This window comes from Corvus cornix, chromosome 5, assembly GCF_000738735.6.
Source record: "Corvus cornix cornix isolate S_Up_H32 chromosome 5, ASM73873v5, whole genome shotgun sequence".
Taxonomy (NCBI): domain Eukaryota; kingdom Metazoa; phylum Chordata; class Aves; order Passeriformes; family Corvidae; genus Corvus; species Corvus cornix.
The window spans coordinates 45,379,487-45,398,281 of record NC_046335.1 but is presented as its reverse complement, the minus strand read 5'-3'; the positions used below and the strand labels follow the sequence as shown (position 1 = coordinate 45,398,281).

At 51.0% G+C, this 18,795-nt stretch overlaps 2 protein-coding genes across 14 annotated transcripts in view; one reads left to right on the top strand and one right to left on the bottom strand.

Annotated features, from left to right (window-relative positions):
• Positions 1-7,380, top strand: part of HRAS (HRas proto-oncogene, GTPase) — a 41,952-nt gene extending 34,572 nt beyond the window's left edge. For all 4 annotated transcript variants that reach the window (XM_010403408.2, XM_019280470.1, XM_039552777.1 and 1 more), the window contains 4 exons: positions 1,626-1,804; positions 4,026-4,185; positions 4,898-5,022; positions 7,077-7,380. In XM_010403408.2, coding sequence (XP_010401710.1) covers positions 1,626-1,804; positions 4,026-4,185; positions 4,898-5,017 — 459 coding nt within the window. In that variant the 3' untranslated portion in view covers positions 5,018-5,022; positions 7,077-7,380. The remainder of the gene's footprint in view (positions 1-1,625; positions 1,805-4,025; positions 4,186-4,897; positions 5,023-7,076) is intronic.
• Positions 7,262-18,795, bottom strand: part of LOC104691818 (USP6 N-terminal-like protein) — an 83,284-nt gene continuing 71,750 nt past the window's right edge. For all 10 annotated transcript variants that reach the window (XM_039552770.1, XM_039552768.1, XM_039552769.1 and 7 more), the window contains one exon: positions 7,262-18,721. In XM_039552770.1, coding sequence (XP_039408704.1) covers positions 17,427-18,721 — 1,295 coding nt within the window. In that variant the 3' untranslated portion in view covers positions 7,262-17,426. The remainder of the gene's footprint in view (positions 18,722-18,795) is intronic.

The window sequence follows — 18,795 nt, the reverse complement described above, 5'->3', positions numbered from 1 at the left end:
ATCAACACGGTGGATGCTGGTGAGACCTCCTGGAACTGGAGACTTGTTAACTGTGAACATGTGTGCCAAGAGGCTGGTCCTCTGTCCCAAGCCAAGGTGAAGAGGTGGGAGGATGCTTTGTGGGGCAGAGGAAGCACTCAGGTCCCCTTGCATGAAGGAGGCTCCAGATACATTATTGATTAGAAATAGGAGCACATTCCTGCAGGGTAGCCTGCCAGTTGCCTTCAGAGCAGTTGGCCGGAAGCCAACCTTTCACTCCACGCTTATTCTCGATGGGTCAGCAGTCCACTTTTTGGGAAGGCACAGCTGAGAAGGTCGTGGCAGAGCAGATCTCATCTCTGATTTCATAGCCCTCTCTGCAAGGTGAGGAAAGACTTTAATTAGCCCCAGCAAATGATGTTGTTGTAATGAACCAAAGGATAGGGCTGTGTTGGCCCCATTCCCTTTCTGTGCTGCTGCCGGTCCTGTTGGTGACCTTTGCTGTGTCGGCTGTTTGTCTGCAGACCTGCAGAGCTCATCTGATAACATTGTTGTGGTCGTTGGAAGAGCAGCCGACATTTGAATTAATTTTAAACTGCAGCTGTAGCCTCTGCGAGTGGCTGCAAAGCACTGTGTGGTCATACTGCTGACTTGCACCTTTTTCATACCTTTCATTCTGGCTTCCTTCTCTTACTGAGAGTTGAGGATGCTGCACTGTCCACAGGGGATGGCTGTTGGTGAGGGATGAGGGATGCCCTCCGTGCAGGGGCTGCCCCACAGCATCCCTACTGATGAGACTGAGCACAGGGAGAAGCATAGTGGGGAGGAGCAGTGCTTTGAGGAGCCTCCCGTGAAAATGAAACTTTTTGAGCGATGCTCTGGGTGATATCCAGACCTTCTCACATCTATGATAAGTTGTGATTGCCTTTGCTGCAGGGAAAATCCCCAACTTCAAAGGACCTGCCTGGATAGTTCTTAGCTCTCCTGGAGCCCTCTGGGCACAGACTGGTTGTGGGAAACACCCTGTTCACAGTGTGATTTTATTTTATTTTTTTCTCATGTTTAAAGAAGGGGTTTACCATCAAACCCAGTTTGAAACCTTACTGGTGGCAATATTGCCTCTGGTGCCTGATTTGAGATGCACTGGAGGCACTGGATTTCCAGGTTATCTTAAACACCTTCCAGCCCTGCAGATCACAGATAGTGACTGGAAGCCCTGGCTGGCCAGAGCTCCTTTCCTGAGTATCCTTCCTCTTCCAGCAGAAGGAATTAGAGCTGAACAATGCTTAGGAAATAGTTGTTAAGGGCTATGCAATGTGGTAGAGATGAAGCCACACCTGGTCTGCCAGAGGCAGGGCTGGGAATGGGGAGAGCAAGCCAGGAGCTGTCTTCTCTGTGGTTCTGAGAGACAAGGAGAAACCTGCTTAGCTGCTCCCTTTTTTCTTTGTTTTTTGGTTTTGGTTTTTTCTTTTTTTTCTTTCCCTCCCATTTTTGAAGCAGATTTGATTTGTCTCTGTAATGGAAGATGAACACAGGCAGAGCATGACCTGGCATCTTCCCAGGGATGCACTTGCTGCATCCCTTTGTTTAGCCAGAGCCAAGCCCTCTTAATGTATCCTCCTCCCTTTCCCTCTCCTGGCCTGCAGGATTCCTACAGAAAGCAAGTAGTCATTGATGGAGAAACCTGTTTGTTAGACATCTTGGACACTGCAGGGCAGGAGGAGTACAGTGCCATGAGAGACCAGTACATGAGAACGGGGGAAGGATTCCTGTGTGTCTTTGCCATCAACAACACCAAGTCCTTTGAAGATATTCACCAGTACAGGTCAGTATCCTGGGAAGGGCCTTTTCCCTCTTGCTCTGTGCAAAGGGGGACGCCTTGCTGCTGCACTCTCCTGCCCACCCTTTTAGATCAGGCCCCATGGTGGAAGAACAGACTGCCAGCAAAGACAATTAGCTCAAGTGGCCATTCCCCAGGGAAGAGACAGAGCAGACTGCTAATGTCAGTGACTCCAATAAAACCCTTCCAAAGGGATTGCTTGTGGCCTTTGGGGACCTGGTAATGTAATGTTTAAGTGTTTATGGTGACTAAAGGAGAGCTGATCCTGTATGACCCCCTCCCTTCCCTCCCTAATTAGTGGAATTGCTTTGTTAGCGCAATCGATCTCAGCGACTTCTGCTGGCCCCAGAGCTGGAAGAGGAGGCTGGGAGAGACAGGGAGAGCTGCTTGCCCTGCTGTCCAATGTCATGACCAGGCTGTGGTCTGCCAGCTGCACACACGTGGGGAGAGACAGTCCTGTCCCACTGGAGCTTCGTTTCAGCCAGGGCCAAGATGGAGCAGAAGGGGAGTCAGGGCTCCAGTGAGGTGATTTGCCCAAGATGATGTATGGGGAAGCGGTGACAAAGCAGGGACCCTGTCCCGGCACCCATCCCATTTCTCCTCTCTGTTGACATTGCCCCTGCAAAGCTGGAGAGTCAAGGAGAAGATACAAACACAGCAGGAATCTTCCCTGTTCACCCCAATGCTATGTTAGGGAGGGATTGCTCTGCTTGTGCCTTTTTCTGAGGCTTGGCTGTGATGGCAGGCACTTGGCAGAGGATGCAGGAGATGGCTCTGCCTGTCCCTGCTCTGTCCACTGCCCACAAGGGACTGTGTATCCCAGTCCCTCATCATAAACCAGGGTCCCAGTAATCCTGTTGTTCTGAGGACAGGCACATCCCTTCCTTGCTCCATAGTCAGTGGTGCTGCTTAGAGCTGCTGAGATGTTTCAGTCTCATCCAAAAGGCTGTTCAGTGTAATAGCTGCACAGGTACACTAATTCGGCTTCTTTTAGCTGAACCAAAGGAAAAAGGATGGGATTTTCCTAAAGCTCCTGAGGGATTGAGCAGCATTCGTCTTGTGCTGGGGCTGATGCTTGTGAAGTTGCTCGTAGGATGGCTCGATTTCAAGCCATCATGATCGTGATGTAAATCACTGGCTTTCATCTCCTTTAGCCTGTGCTCTTTGTGTTTGCACTTTTAAAAGAATATTCCCCAGAGAAATGCTGGCTCTCCCTGGTTAGTAATCATTTGGAGGTATCTCCTTTCAGCTAAGTGTAGCCTGTGCACTAAATTTAGTACTTGCATTTGCTGATCAGGATGTTACATAGAACATTTAAATGGCTTTATGGCATATTGTGCCATATAGTCAGACTTCATTTCTATGTTCTACTACATTAGAAAAAGATGATTGATTCTTTTGTGTGACACATGTCCAGCTGCCTTTGGATGGAGATTTGCATTCAATTAAAATGTAGAAATTGGCATTTTAAATCTTTTAGTAGTTAAATTAAAACCATGTTAAACGTTCTGGATTCATGAGCAAAAAAAAAGCTGTTTTGCATCTGAAGCTAAATGATTTATTAAGCAAAGGAAGTTATTATCTATCAGAAGGGAATTGAATGGATTGTTTGTGGTCATAATGGCCTTCAAGATTTTTAGAAGTGGTAGATCTCATCCTCGCCCACCTAGTTTTAGATCCAATGTTGGAATGAAGAAGTGAACGTTACAGCTTTTTTAGTTCCCAGTTGGTTTCTCAACTTTGAGTGACCTGAACTAAACTGAAAGGGAGCAAATACTGCCTGTGCATCTGCAGGAAAGGTTACAGCTGCCAAAAGCTGCTTTATCAGCTCAGCAAATTCTGGTTGCAGGTGAATGGTTTTTTCCCCCCATTTGGGGGGGATTACTTGATCTAAAATGTTGGAAATAGCACAGCTAACTGCTCGAGAATTCATTTTTATTTGACTTAAACTATCTTAAGCTCATGTCTTAATATAGATTGTCGAAATTCACGTTGTTTTGTAAATAGCTGTATTTAAAGAGCAGAAGTATGTTTAGTTCTCATTTCCAGACTGTGTTGCTGTTTACTCACTTGTGTGCTGTAGTCATTTACATTTTCCTGAAAGCTCAACACAAGGCACTCAACACGAGCAAAGGGTAGCTGTCAGAACTGGTGGGGAGTGTTCTGGAGCTGCCCCTTCACTTTTTCACACCTCCTCCTCTTGCAGGGAGCAGATCAAGAGGGTGAAAGACTCAGATGATGTTCCCATGGTGCTGGTGGGGAATAAATGTGACCTCCCTGCCCGGACAGTGGAGACCCGGCAAGCGCAGGACCTGGCCCGGAGCTATGGGATCCCCTACATAGAAACATCTGCCAAAACCAGACAGGTAGGAGGAGACTTTTAAACAAAACGCTCTTTTTTTCTTCTTTCCTCCATTGCTGCCCTGGAGGGGCAGCAATGGGCAGGCACCACCTTGCAGACAGATGGGTGTTAGGGCTGGGTTTAGTTGCTTCCTCGAGGCTAAATGCTCCCTCATGATGTTCCCTCCCCAGTCTGGGCTTGAGCCTCCCATCACAAGAAAAGCATCATCATGCTGTGGCAGCAGTGAAGATGCCTTCCCAGGGCATTGTCCAAGGCTCTGGAATAACCTCCATAGTCACTTCAGGTCAGCTAAGCTCAGGTCACTTGGCTAACCTCACCCATGGTCTATTTTGGCAGACCTACAGGCAAAATATACTGGTGCTAGAAGGACTGTGCGGGGCTCACAGAGCACAGAGGTGGAAATGGAACAACTGACACCTTCAGTGGTCTAGTGGTGGCTTTTCTCTTGGGTGGTAGACCTCATTCAGACTGCTGAGAGCTGATGAATCTCAGGGACTGCAGAGCTCCTTGTCCTTGTGGTTGTTCATTCAATCTTGCTCTCTGAGGGCCACACTCAGGCCCTTGTTAGTCTTCCCATCTTGGTTCTGTACTTTTAACTCTGGAATCTGCACTGCTGGACAGTGCTAGGGACACCTTGCTGGGGAGCAGAGCCCTCTCCTCTCTGCACTGTCCCTCCTCAGAGCGGGCAGCTGCTTCAAGCCGTGCTTTTTCCCCAGGGCGTTGAGGATGCCTTCTACACCTTGGTGCGGGAGATCCGGCAGCATAAGCTGCGCAAGCTGAATCCCCCGGATGAGAGCGGCCCCGGCTGCATGAACTGTAAATGTGTGGTATCGTGACAATGGTAAGTGGTGGAAGCAGGACATGGGGTGCAGTGGGGGAGCATTGGAAGCAGGGCAGGAGGTGACTGCAGGTGCACTTGCCTGCAAACAAATGCAGCAGGATCAATTTCAGCAGCAGGTATTTTTTTAATGAAACACCTTTCAGACTGAAATAGCATTTTTCTGTCAAAACATAGGTAAGTCAAAATTCCCAGTTTCCTGAGGAAGTGTGTGGCAGGAAAGGGTTGTTTATTTTTCCCCCTCATTTTGTACAACAAAATTTTATACAAATGAATTTTTTTAAAAAGCATGTTTTGTTGTGCTTTCCCCAGAAAAGCTTCTTCCCATGCTGCTGCTCTGAAAGAGGAGTTAAGCTGGTGTTGAAGGTGTACAGATCACTGCATGCTCACCAGACTGGCTCTAGAAGGGTTCAGATGTAGAGCTGGCTGGGTGCATTGCCTCCTAATGCACTCACAGAAATTGCCTCTTCCTAAAGCTTTAGAGCAGACCTGTCTTGCTGTGAAAGTCCTGTGTTCCTCAGAAGAGTTTTCCCCATTAGATATATCCCCTGGGATATTTGGAACTGATGCAATGTTGAGAATTAGCCATAAGGGGGCTGTTTGCTTTTATAAATTGTGTGTGCTGGAGCCAGGAACAGTGTTTTTCAGATTGTTTATGTTCACTTGCCTGTTTTTCTTCCTTTTCTTTCCTCGATTTTTTTTTTTTAATTATGGTTTATTTAAAATACTGCTGGATAGCAGTCAGGGAGAGTTCCTATTGTTGTCCCTGCATGTGCTGGCTGGCCTTAGGTGAAAGGCCTGGGAATATCTGTCTGTGTAACCAACTCCTTCCGTGGCAGAAATTTAGAGAGGTGTAATTGGGGATGAGTGCACCAGGAAGATCTGTATCTACGGACATCTGGGACTAGGATATGGGACAAAAGCGTGCATGAACATTGCCCTTAATGGCTTTTGGGGAGTCTCCCAAGCACCTGAACTGGCCCTTCACCCTTTTAAGCAACTGCTGGAGTCCTAAAGAGAAGTGCACTGTATCCAGAGTTGGTGTTAAGAGGGTTTTATGAAGGTGGAGATGGGCAGCAGGTTTCCTCTGATGCTTTTTGAGCTAGAGGCCGTGAGTACAGCAGAGCTCTTCCTCCTGCGCCCCACTCCCAAGGAAGAAAAAAAGCAACTAAACAGTGCTGGCAACATTTGCTTCCTATGAGCACGAACCCACCCCAGAACCCCACCCCTCTGCTCCAAGCTGAGGCGTGTGAGGTCAGCTGGGGGCCGAGCCGAATGCTGTGCCCAGCACACTTATCACTGCTAAAGGAGATTTTCCAGATGTTTGTGTCCTCCAGATGTTCAGGAGCATTTCCTCCGGATGGGGATATGAGCTCAAGACTTGTTTCCTGCTCTGGCTCACAGCTGACGGCATGGGCTTGGCAGGCGCTGCTGCTCCCTTACAGCAACTGCCAGGAGCCCAATCCCCATCACAGCCCAGTGACAGCACCAGCTTGGGAAAGAAAGACTGGGAAAGGGTCACTTGGAAACACTCCTCTCTCTTACGAGAATATGCCCTGTGAGTTGCCTGTGTCTTTTTCTGGTCAAGCAGAAACTGGAAACCAGAAATCCCAGCTTAATCTAGCTGCAGTGACCAAGAGCAGAGAGGGAGGAACATCAAGGCACATAAGAAGTGAGGCAAAGACATGCTGGGATTTGGGGAGAAAGGTGGGTGTGTGGCCAACAAAATCTGGCTGCATTTGCCTTAGACTCATTTTGTGGTTCCCATCATCCCTGGTGGAAACATCTTGCCAAACAGTGCCCCTTCCCACAAGGAGGTTCAGAAAGAGGCATGTCTGGTGAGGTGCCCGAGGCTCACCCATCACTCCACCGATTCCAAGGCTTGTTCTCTTCAGCAGATGTGCTGATGCTTTGCTGAGCCAGGCCCACACCTCTAAGACCTGCGTAGCTTTTTGCTTTTGCTCTGTGGGCACTAACAGGGTCATCCCAAAACGTGACGGGTGAGTCACTGGCTCTGACGAGGAATGGGTGCTCATGAGTGTCCTCTTCTGTTTCAGCTGACTGGACCGTGTCTTGGTGAGGTTCCCACTGTGCAGTGTGCAAGGAAAGAGGTGAAGCGAAGGAAGAAGCAAACGGATTCAGAGGAGGAGTATGGGGGGGAGAGGAGGAGGAAGAGGGACAGGGGGAGCATGAGCCCCTCCAAGGACTATCTCGCACTTCACCCAAGCCTGCGGCAAACAACTTTTTTTTTTTTTTTTTTTTTATCCCCATCCCCTCATCCTTTGGCCTCCTCCCACCCCGGCAACTGTACAAAGCCACAGATTGAATCACAGTAAATTATTATTTGATCGTCTCAACAAATCACCTTGATGGCTGTGTCCTCCTTCCAGAGGCTGCTTCTACTGCTGCTCCGGAAGGATCGCTGGTGGGATGGCAGGGAGGAAATGGTGCTGAGATTTGCTCTCCACAGACCAAGGTCATGCTGTAGATCATGGACATGATTGGGGTGGGAGAGACAAGCTCTCAGGGCAAGACAGCTTGTCTCTGTCTCCAGTAAGTCTTTGCCATGTCCTCCCCAGCCCACCTGAAACTCTGCTGGCCCCAAGTTTTGGGAGGGTGGAAGAGTGCAAGCAGTCCAAGCCCGTCCTTTGCACCCATTGAGTGCTTTGCTTTCAGCCTAGTCCTTGTGGGATTTATGGCCTCAGATGCAATGCCCAGAAGGGAAGAAGCAGCATCAAGGGAGGAGATTCAAGAGCTGGGCTCACGTCAGCTGGTACCAGTTTGTTGCTTTCCTGATTCCTTTCCTGTCAGCTTTCTGGGACAAGACCTCCATCACGCTCTAGAGGTAGAATTAGGACTTTTTAGTCCCTTCCAGCACTAGCTATGCTAACTAACACCTGTATAGCACATACACCTCGGGCTGCTCCAGTATGTACAGGTAAGCAAATCCTCCTCAGCCCTGTGCACGGCTTCGTTACTGGGAGCACGTCCAGAAGGGCTCTCTTGGCACTGCACGAGCTGTCTGGCTGCTCAGAAACTTAAGACTAAAGGATTCAGGCTTCCAGTCCTTGGGTTTAGAGTGGGTAAGAGTGTTTTGGATAAGGACTGATCTCTTGGGAACCCTGTCTCTGCTCAGCTCCGCTCCTTTGGGGTTTTCGCCTGAGGTCTGTCCCATGTGCCTTTCACTTTCAGCCCCAAGACAAGGCATTGCACTCAGTGCAGCAGGTGGCTTGGTACTTGCTGTCTTTCCCTCTTCCAAGCTATTGCACAGGCTAATTTAGCTGGCATCCAGAATTAGGAGCATCAAAGGGGAAAGGTGATCCAGCTGAGTGTGGCAGGGAGCTGTTCTGCATGGGCTAGCCCAGGCCTGAAAACGTGCTGGGTTTGGCAGCCAAGGCTGGTCTGGGTTGGGAGCGGCGAGGGTGGCGTGTGAGTCACATGCCTCACATGGCAAAACCAGTACACAAACCCTGGTCACCCCCAGCACAAAGCCACAGCCCACCCAGGGCTTCCCACCATCCATGTGAGCAGTCTCCCATCGCACTCCCCATCCAATGTCATGCCAGGCAGCAGCAGAATTCAACTCCCATACTCCTTGGGGGTGCTGTCTTTGCTTTTGGCCTGGGCAAGAGAGGACTTGTGCTAATGGCTTGCTTTTTGTAAATGTCTGCTCTGAACTGCTGTGGGGCACAGCCCCCACCCTGGCTGCAGCTGCCTAGCACCCTGTTCCCGCAGGAGATGGGCTGATAGCAGCTGGAGTGGGAGAAGTTGCCCAAGGGGAGAGTGCCCTGCCTTTAGCTGGGTGTGCTGTTTGCAGCAGCATCTGTCCCTGTGCTGGAAGGATTGCTGAAGATGCTGAGCCTGGTGTTACGTGATGGGACTGGACCAGAGACTCTCAGAAAACCTCCCACTCTGAGCTGTTTCAAGTGTAAAGCCTGGAAGTATAGGGTTTGTTCCTAAAGTTGGCACCTTGTGCCCAACTGGTCACGGGACAGAGGGAAGGGATACTTTGTCCTTCTTGAAGATGACATGGGGGCCTTTGCTTGGTAGTGTTACTGCACTAGGAACCTGGTGCTCCGCAGTAGAACTTAACCCATCCTTCCCCAGGCCCTTGGTGAAGAATGGGACAGATCTATCTGGAGGCCTTCAGAGGAGAAGTAACACTCTGGGGCTCTCTCAAGGACTGGATGGCTCTAACCACTGAGAGTCTCCTCTCATTTCTGGCTGGGAGTCAAATGCCATAGTCAAGGAGTGGGAGCTCTGGTCAAGGAAGCTGAGGAGCTCCAGAGAGCACCAGGGCTGAGGTGTCTTCATAGGGCAATAGCAATAGTTCCAAGAAACTGACACATCTTGGTGAGGGTGTGCTAGAACAGCACTGGCCAGAATATAAACTACTTACAAGACTTTGGTGAGGAGAAGGAAGCTGAAGTAAGAGCATCTCCCTTTCAGAGAGGTTTCTGCACGCAGGGAAAGGTTTTCAAGCTCGTCAAACAGTCCTGGTCAGTAACAGACCATCAGAGGAGCTGGTTAGCTTTTTGCCGTAATTGGAAGGTCACAAGTCATTGTTCAAGTCCATGGTAAAAGTTGGAGGTAGGTTAGGAGCAAAAGGAGGTGCTAAAAGCTTGACACCACAGCTCTTCTGTGAAAGCCATTTATTAATTGTGTATTAATGTCGTACTGCATCTTTGTTACAGGAGAAGAATCACAACAGATCAAGGTATGTCAGCTGTGATCTGGTCTCATCTTTGCTGTTGGCAAAAATCAGATTGTATCACTTCTGTCAGGTGGAGTTGTTAACTCTGGACTTGGCTTTTTTCACTTGCTGCCTTGGTGCTGGTAATCTGGGGACAGGACAGCACCTTGCTGGCCCCTGACAGGCAGGAGGTCGGTACATGAGCTCACAATGTGTTCTCTGCTAGCTGAACTTCTCGAGTCTGAAAGTAATACCAGGATTACAGTTTCACTGGAGTGAATGTAGGTTTGGAGAAGAAATTGAGGGATTTGATTTTCCCCATAGTTATTCAAGGCACATTTGTTCTAGAAGTACCTGCACTGGAAGATGGAGTTTCCAGACACTGCAGTTGTTTCCCTTATGACAAGGAGCTTGTTGTGTATCTCAGTTCTGCTTCTGTGGCACGCGGTCAGGTGAGCAGAATGTACAGTTATTCTGATTATTCCGGTTGCATAGCTGAAGCTGGAAGAGTCCACAGAGGTGAATTTTTTGCTATATTTGGGTACATCAGCTCATCTCTGGTTGCTGGGATCTCTTCAGCTGGTCATGGCAAAGCTGAACTAAACTTGGCGCTGTGCTGTGGATCTCCAGCCAGTGTGAAAACCACCTCTGAGAAGGCTTCAGCCAGCATCCTGATTATGTTGAGACTGCGTATCCCATGATGGAGGAGTGCCACCTTTGAACCCATACTTAAATGACAGAATAGCTGACAAGGTCTGGTCTAGTCTGGTCAGGTCCAGATGTCTCAGCACAGATGTCTAATACATGTTCTTCTCTCACATCATTCAAGTGCCCCACACCCTGTTAGAGGGGTTGGGGCTCCAGAGACATCACAGCTGAATCAACTGACAGAATTGCTTACAAGTCCTTAAAGATGCTGATTAAGTGCTGGAACAGATCTCATGCCTTTTGGTGTGTGAGGGCTTCCACAGGAGCATCCTCCCCAGCCAGCAGAAGGGTGACTCCAAAGCAGCTGAGTGCATGGTGCTTGCTGAGGGGTTTGGCTGGGAGACATTTCAACTCCGGTTTGGTTGTGTCCTGCACTGTCCTGGTGCCCACATCCATCTAGGTAAAGAGGATGCTGGTGTATGTCTTGTGGGCCTCCTCAGCTGCTGAGGCTGTAGGATTTGGGAGATGGTTTGGGAAGTGGTCAGGCCTGCCTCTTTCAACAGCCGGGTTATTTTCTCCATACACTGCTTTATACTTGGGGATGTACTGTAGGAAGGGGGTGACATTGCTCAGAGGATGGTGTGACAGCCACCTGCAACTGGTGGGAATGGGAACAGGCAGATGGGCCTGGCCCCATGTGCAACTCCTTTGCTCTTGCTGTGGGTTGAGTACAGGATCTGTAGCTTAGGAGAGCCAAGGAACCAGCCCCAGCCAGGACTGCTGGGGCTGGGGGTGCCCTTGCTCTGCTCCCCAAGTCCCAGCCACTGCTGCCACGGCCCCTCTGCAGCACACGAGGAGCACGACAGCACCATGCAGCTCCCACAGGTGCCACAGCAGCAGGTGACAACAGCACACCAGGACTACCATGGCAGCAGGACACAGCAGCACGTGAGCAGCAGGTGAACAGCCCAGCAAGCCCAAGAGGAGGAACACTCCCAGGCCCAGCCAACCTCTGACTGCCTCTGCCAAACTGGCTGGGGCACAAAACTGCCAGACACAGCACACCCCTCTCTCTCCCCCTGCTACATCCTGGGAGCAGAGCCTAAACCAGCACAAAGCCTTGCTCCCTCCCTCAGCTTGGCTCTGCTCCAGGTTCCACTTAGCATCAATTATTCAGTGCTGACTGGCTGAAGCCTTGTGGAGGCACGCAGGGGTTGATGAGCTTTCCCTGTCGTGGGAGGTGGGCAGGGATGGTGAGGAGCAGCCTGGGCTTGGCAGAGAGCCAGTGAGCAGCGAGGACAGACATGGTCACCCTGCTGGTTTGGCTGTTCTGAGCCAGGAAGGACAGGAGCCACAGGGGGCTGCCAGGGCACCAGAGCTGAGCACAGCATGCGGAGTTTGTAGTTCTGCCTTGGGGAGCAGCCCTGGGAGCTGGAGAGCTGGTGTGATGACAGCAGTGGCTCCACCAGGAAAAGGGGGATAGAGAATACTGGCAAATACCAAGTGCAGAGGAAGAGGAGAACCAGGCCCTGGCTGATAAGACCACTAGTCTTTAAACAGCAGCCTCAACACCATCTATGGCATTCATTTGCCACTGGTCCCAGTGCTGTCCAGCAAGAGCGTGTCTGTAACCTTGGGCTTTGGGATTGTCCTGCTCTTTGTCACCGGGGCAAGGGCTACTGCTGGAATGATGCAGGGGCTGTCTACTCTCCCATCCCCTCAGGGACACGAGCACATCCCTGCTGCAGGGAGCATGCCACCACCTGGTGCTCCTAGCAGCAGCTGGAGGCCAGGCATGGCTTATGTTCACCCTAAGGTCTTACACTGCTCTGGTAAGAGAGGGAAGGGCTTAGGCTTGCCTGGGGGCAGCTCCTAAGGGTGGCCTTGCCCTGGGAAGGACTCTCTGCCGTGAGTGCTTGGCACCCCAGAAGCATACCTGGGAGCCCCATCAAGCACAAATTCTAGGCTGGGTATCCGTGTGGCTCCTGCATTAGCTGGAGGGATGCTGTCAGAGGAGGTGGTAGAGCTGTGCCTGTCCCTGCAGGGACAAGGTGAAAGTACCACACCCACAAGGCCACAACTGGGCACATTCAGGGAGTCTGGGGATCAAGGATACCAATAAGCAGTATCTTCTTTTTTTTTTTTTTTTTTTCAACAACCAAGTGAACCAAGGCTATTTAATGGGGGAACACAACCCTCAAACCTAGCACAACTCACTTTCCCTTAGGGAAACTGCCCTTCTGGACACTTCTGCTCTCTCCTTGGCAGAGATGCTGCTTTAGCAGTTGGTCCAACGCTGTATCTAAAGCCTGCACTGCCTGTCACGTAACTAACCATGGCAGATGTTTAGACCTGGTCCCACCTGGCACTGCCTAACAGGTTCATGGGAGCTGATGGCCAGGAGGTGACACAAAGCAGCTTGTGCAATGGGGCTGCTTGTGAGCACCTGGAACACAGGAGGGATGAGGTTTGCTTCACTCCAGCCTAGGCATCTCACCCTTGCTCAGGGCGCTGCATCCCTGTGCTGGCATCCAGTGTGAAATGGCACAGGAGATGTGCCAAGAGCTGCATCCTTAGGGCACTCCTGTACCAATGAACACTGGGATGTACAGTGGTGCTGGGGTTTTTTTGTAGTATTGCAGACCAGGTTTTAAACAGTTGATACAAAGGAGCTAATTTAAGGGCGCTGGAGAGCAATTTTTGTTCCTGTTTGAACTCTTAGGTGAGGCAGAGCAGTGATAGAAGCAGGAAAACCAGCCTACAGCACTCAGCAGGTGACACATGGGGATGCCAATTTCGGGCACTGCTCTTAAATCCTAGGGTGGCATTTAGCTAATTCTGGCCCCTCCATTCGCTGTCAGTCATTGTGTCCTCTGTGCTACTCTGGCACAGACAGATGCCCTGTGTTTACCATAAACATGCTGCTTAACACCAAGTGGCAGCTTTCTCTCAGGGGAGCCAGAACACTGCTCACATTTAACACCTCAAAGGCAATAGCACCGTGGTCATCTAAGTCCAGGAAGCCCTGGCCATGAAATCTGGGGTGTGCCAGAGGTACTGCTCACTCACAGCTTTTTAAAATGCATCTTCAGCTGTCAGCAGCACCACCTTTCGCTCCCAGTGACTGCTGTAAACGTGACTCAGCCCTGACTCACGAGTGTGAGTCGCACCCACCCACTACCTGCTGTGCAAGGAGCTGTGTCCACCCGTTCCCATCCTGTCCAATCCTCCCTCCACTGCCTACGGGCAGGAAAACAAACACAAAATCTTGGCCAAAAAAGAAGCTTTGGCAGCTGTGTGTCAGATGGGATGCTGCCCTTTACTCATCTGGGAGAGGACGGTGGTAAGTACAAAGGTGCATTTTTCTTTCCACTGCTGCTGGGGATGCCTGGATTTAACTACAGTAGAAAATCAGGGAGGAAAACAGTGATGGAGCAGGATGGACCTGTTGCAGCTGAAGCATACCCAGTGAACCAAGCTAAAAGTCATAAGGAGAAGGCAACCAGTCTTGCTGCAGCTTCTGCTCCTGTAAGAAACCTCTTGGAGTCTGAACTTATGCTAAACTTCTTTAGCCATTACTATTACAACCATGTAAAACACAGCATCGAACACTCTGGACAGTGTAAAAAGGAATGATTGACTTTTTTTACCCCAAAAAACCTTCCTTTAAAAAAACCAAACTGAACAAACAAAAAAGCAGACATAAAAACGTTTTTTTCTTAAAAGTAATAATTATAATACATTAGAAAGAGTCATGGAAGAAGCGTTCCACGCTGTAAACAAGAATAGCAAATAAAAAGAAAAGCAGATGGTAGCCAGGCTCTCAAAGTGCATGGCTGAGAAACCCTGACCTCAACCTCCAGCCCCTGCTGGAGCTGGGTCCCGTGGCTCCTGCTGCCTGCCAGTGCTGCAGCCACGCAAAGTGCTCTATCACAAACAAACAACACAAAGAAAAACAAACCAAACCTAAAATAACCCAAACCCACAGCGTTGGTCTTTACCTCTACATGGAAGGCAGCAAGGCCAGCATCGTCTCAGGGCTGCGAGGGCAAGGACAGGGGAAGCTGCTTTCCCACGTTTGCTCATGGTAAGAGTGGTTTTTGCTGAGGGCTTGAGACTGTTGCAGAAGGCTGGGCAAGGGCTGCAAGTGGCTTGGGTCAGGTAATTTGTCCTAGTGAGCTGTCACCCTCAACCTTCTTCCCTTCCTCTTCCCAGCGATAGAGCTGAGGCTGGGCTAGGCCTTGCTGCCACAGACCCACCATGGCTGCAGCTTTGTCTGCAGCAAGAGGCAGAGGAGGAGACAGGAGCAGGCATCTCCTTGGGGATCATGCACTGATGTGTTCAAGAGAGAGCATCACACCAAGGACAGCAATGCACGTTGCTGGTTCCCAGCCAGCTGGGGCAAAAGGCCTCTTCCCAAACCTACCAGCTTGCTAGGACCTGCAGGATGGAGAAGAGTTTCTTAGGTGGCAGAGTGAGGAGCTTGGAGACCTTCCCAGCAAGAAGTACACTGGTGGGAAAGAGGACCCTGTGTCCAAAAGTTCCTGAAACCAGCTGGTGGTTTCCCTCAGGCCTGAAGGTGACTGAGGGCCCTGCTGCTTGTTCCCATTAGGGCTTGGAGGGAAAGACAACCCCCCCACCCCTTGCCCCATCAAAATTCATATTGAACATCATGCACCAAATGCCATGCAATGAGTACTGACAGCTCTCCAAAATTAGAGCAAACCACCTTTCAAAATGTTAATACTGCAAAACATCCCAGACAGACATTGGGTGAGGAGTCTGGGTGCACAAGCAACATGATGTGCAAAGGCTGTGTGCCTGAAATAAGGGAAAATGGGTCAAAACAAGGGGAAAGAGGTCTCAGCTCTTGCATGCATGATGCTCAGATGTGTTAGAAGGAGTCCTGTGTGGGCTTCAAGGAGAGGACAGAGCCCCATGCTACAGAAGCCAAGCCAAGATGTGACCAACAGCTCTCAGATGCTTCTTGTTGCTTCCCAGCGAGCTCCAGTGGCCAGTGGGCTGCTAGCAAAAGGCAATGGATATCTGTCCTGAAATACTGCTCAGGTATTTTAACACACAAATATATTTAACTATGCACAATTACAGAAAAACATACTCTAAATCAAAAACAATTCAAGCACCATTGTCCTAGAAAGGACCTGTGGTGTCTCAAAACACAAATACTGAACATTCAAAGAGCACTTTTCCTCAAACAGCAACACTTGACTCCTCACAACACCCCTGCGAGGTAGCTAATAGGGTTATCCCTGCTCTGCAGAGGGAGAGGATGGGCAAGGTTGGAGGCTCAGTGGAAGATGGGGTCTGGGACAGAGCTGGGGCTGCAATGGAAGCTGAGGGTGCTGTGGTCTGGCTTGCTGCATCCAAACAAATATCCGGTGCTCCCTTCGACACTCCCTGCTGCAAACATAAACCACCACATGTACACAAGGCAAAATAAACCCTGATAAATCATAGAACCATAGAATTGCTGAGCTGGAAGGGATCCACCAGGATCATCAAGTCCAGCTCCTGGAACCCACAAAGTAATTTAGTGGAAGTTTTCTGCTGGGCTTTCAGTAGGCTTTAGATCAGGTTATGCAATTGAAGAAGCCTGTGAGATAAAAAAGTAGTTTTCAAAGTCTCCTTAGAACTTAAAGGAGCTTTTGCCCAGGATCTCCACTGAAGGGATGGGAATCCCACTTGCAGTCCCACCTAAGGTGGCATTTGCAGTCACCCCTCCTGGACAGCAAAGTCAAATCCACCATATCTGGACTACTTCCTGCTTTTTCATTGATCTGCCTTCCTGATGAAGTCCTTTCATCTCTAGGGATGAAGTAGATGCTGGAACCAGAAATTTGGACCAGCTCTTTCCATGGGGTGTCTCCCCAGATCCCTGCACACCTCCAGCCAATGGCTTGGGCTGTGCAACAGCAGTACCCTGGGATGGGGAGGAGATGGACAGGCCTCTAGGACTTGGTCCATGAAGGGCATGTGGGCACCCATCATGTCCAAGTTTCCTTCCAGTTGTTAATTCTGTGTGGGCTCTACCAGCAGGGCTAAGATCATGTTCTGGGCAATGTGCTCCCCCTTCCCCAATTCCTATGCCCTTTTCACCCTGACACTTAACTTACTCAAAGCAAACGTGGACTTATCTGGGGTACTGTGATTAGATGCCATCAGACCTCCCACAGCTTGGTAGTGCAGGCAGGTTTCCTGAGCCAGCAGCCCCTCTTCCTGTTTGGGGAACAGAAAGGCAGCGAGCCTGCTCGCCACACTGGCCCTGCAAGGGTAAGGCCAGCAGAAAGGGCACTCAGCCCAAGAGACCAGGTTCCACCTTCATCACTGGCCTTGCCACCTTGAGAACTTGGGAAAGAACCACTCTGCTGGCAGTCCCCCACCGGGGTGACACCAAGGAGACGTCCCAGGGACTCAGCAGCTGTTAAATCTGTCCTCCTGGACACTATCCACCACGGCAGCAGGAGCCAGATACAGCCAGACACTTGCTTTGTGGAATTGCATAGAGGGGGCAGCAGGCTGCCGGTGTCCTGCCACGATGCCATGGCACTGCCTGGAAATCCTGCTGCCTACAACTGCAGGTCTGGGAAATGAAATAAAGATCTATTGCTACAAAGGCCTTTGAAAGCAATGCTGTGGCTGTGCCAATGGGGCATTTTAAAGGAAGTGTTTTGGACTCCAACACCTTGCACCTGCTTCCTTGGCTGTGGGTTCCCACAGCAGGCAGGAGCAGGAGAAAACACACAACACACTCACCAGCCCTGCCTCTTCCCCTAAGCAATGAGGCTTGGGGAGCTGCGAGGAACGACAAATGAAAGCATTTTCCAATTTGTCCATAGGAAACATGCAAATCCAATCTGCTGGTGTCTCCTAGAGCTGGTGGCCACCACTTCGTCTCCTTGCTGGGCACTCGTACCGAAGCACAGCTTGATGTGCAATGGTGCTGTGCTGTCACCCCGACAGCCCTGCTGACAGAAGGGGATCCTGTAAATGGGGCAAGGGTGCTTTTCCAGAACCTGCTTCTTCTCCCTCACCTTTCCTATCCCCACTAGAATGTCACTGACTTGGGCAGCTTTGCCAGGGAAGGAGAGCCTGAAAGGAAACTGTTCTCTGAGCGGGATTTGGCAACCTGCGGCGGTAATTTTGGTTTGGGGCTCAGCGGGGGTCGTGGGGCTTTCAGTGCGTTTAATGGTTTCTGGAGGCTTTTCTGGACCTCCACCTCCTCTGGGTGTGGCAAAAGAGGTGGTGGCATGGGGGTGGCAGGCAGGGGATGTCCAGTCTCTGACAGAGGCAATGCCACCTGCTTTCTGTTCAAGAAGTCCTGCTCTGTCGCATGGGCCAGGTGGAGGGGAGTGGTGGTTTTGATAACAACATAGGGGCTGTTCCCTTCCACCACAGGGGACGATGCCCGCTGGGTGGGGCAGCCCTCGGCCAGCCCTGCTGCCTCTGGCTCTCTGCTGGACAAGATGGGCACACTGCCCCCCGCCTGCCTGTGTGCGGGCAGCACACCCACGGCCTCGGGCCAGCGCACAGTGCCAGCGGCACTGCCCAGCCCGTTGTGCTGCAGGCTGAGGAGCTCTCCTGTGGATGCAGCTTTGGATGCTGAGTGCTTCAGGCCCGTTTTGTCCGGCAGCACTGCCCTGCAGTGCCTGTCATCTGCCGCCTCCTCCCCACGCTCGCTCTCGGGGGAGCCATCGCTCTGTGATGTGCAAGAGAGCCGCCGGCAGCCGGCTGGCAGAGGATGGGGGGATGCGTCGAGCACTGCGTCTCTGCTCAGGGAAGATGCCTGCTCTCCTGCTGGCAGGGCAGCGGGATTTGCCTGCCACACTGCATGGTCCGTAGCAGAAAGCTCAGCGGTACTGGAGTCTGGAGGAGCCGGCCTGTTTTGGAGAGAGGAGTCTAAGGAGCTATGCTCAGCTGGGGCATGGAGGGAGACTCCATGGTGCACCATGGCACAGCCAGGAGCAAGAGAAGGCTGCTCTGGTGATGGGGCCGTGGGCAGGAGGTGTTGCTGGGCCTGCATCTTGCTTGCCTTCAGAAGAGATGATGGCTGCCTGTCCACAGTGGGCTCCACCTGACCCTCCTCATCCAGTGGCCGCCCACCTGAAACAGGCACGTTCGTTGCTTCAGCCGCTTCACTGCCGTGGGAGGTGGGAATCCTCGCTTCCACCACTGTCATTCCTCCTGGCGTGCCAGGAACTCTGTGGAGATGGGGCTCCCTGTCTGGGGTGTGCTCACCCACCTGGCCGTTCTGGCCGTTGGCCGCTGCGTTTTCCTTTATGGCTACTGGGTTGAGGGAGAGCTCCAGGCCCAGGGGTTTCCTTGGAAACTCCTCAGGCTTTGCTGCATTGGAAGCAGAGAAAACAAAATAAAACCCAAACTGTGCATCAGTTTGTTTTTGCACGCCCTGAATGTGA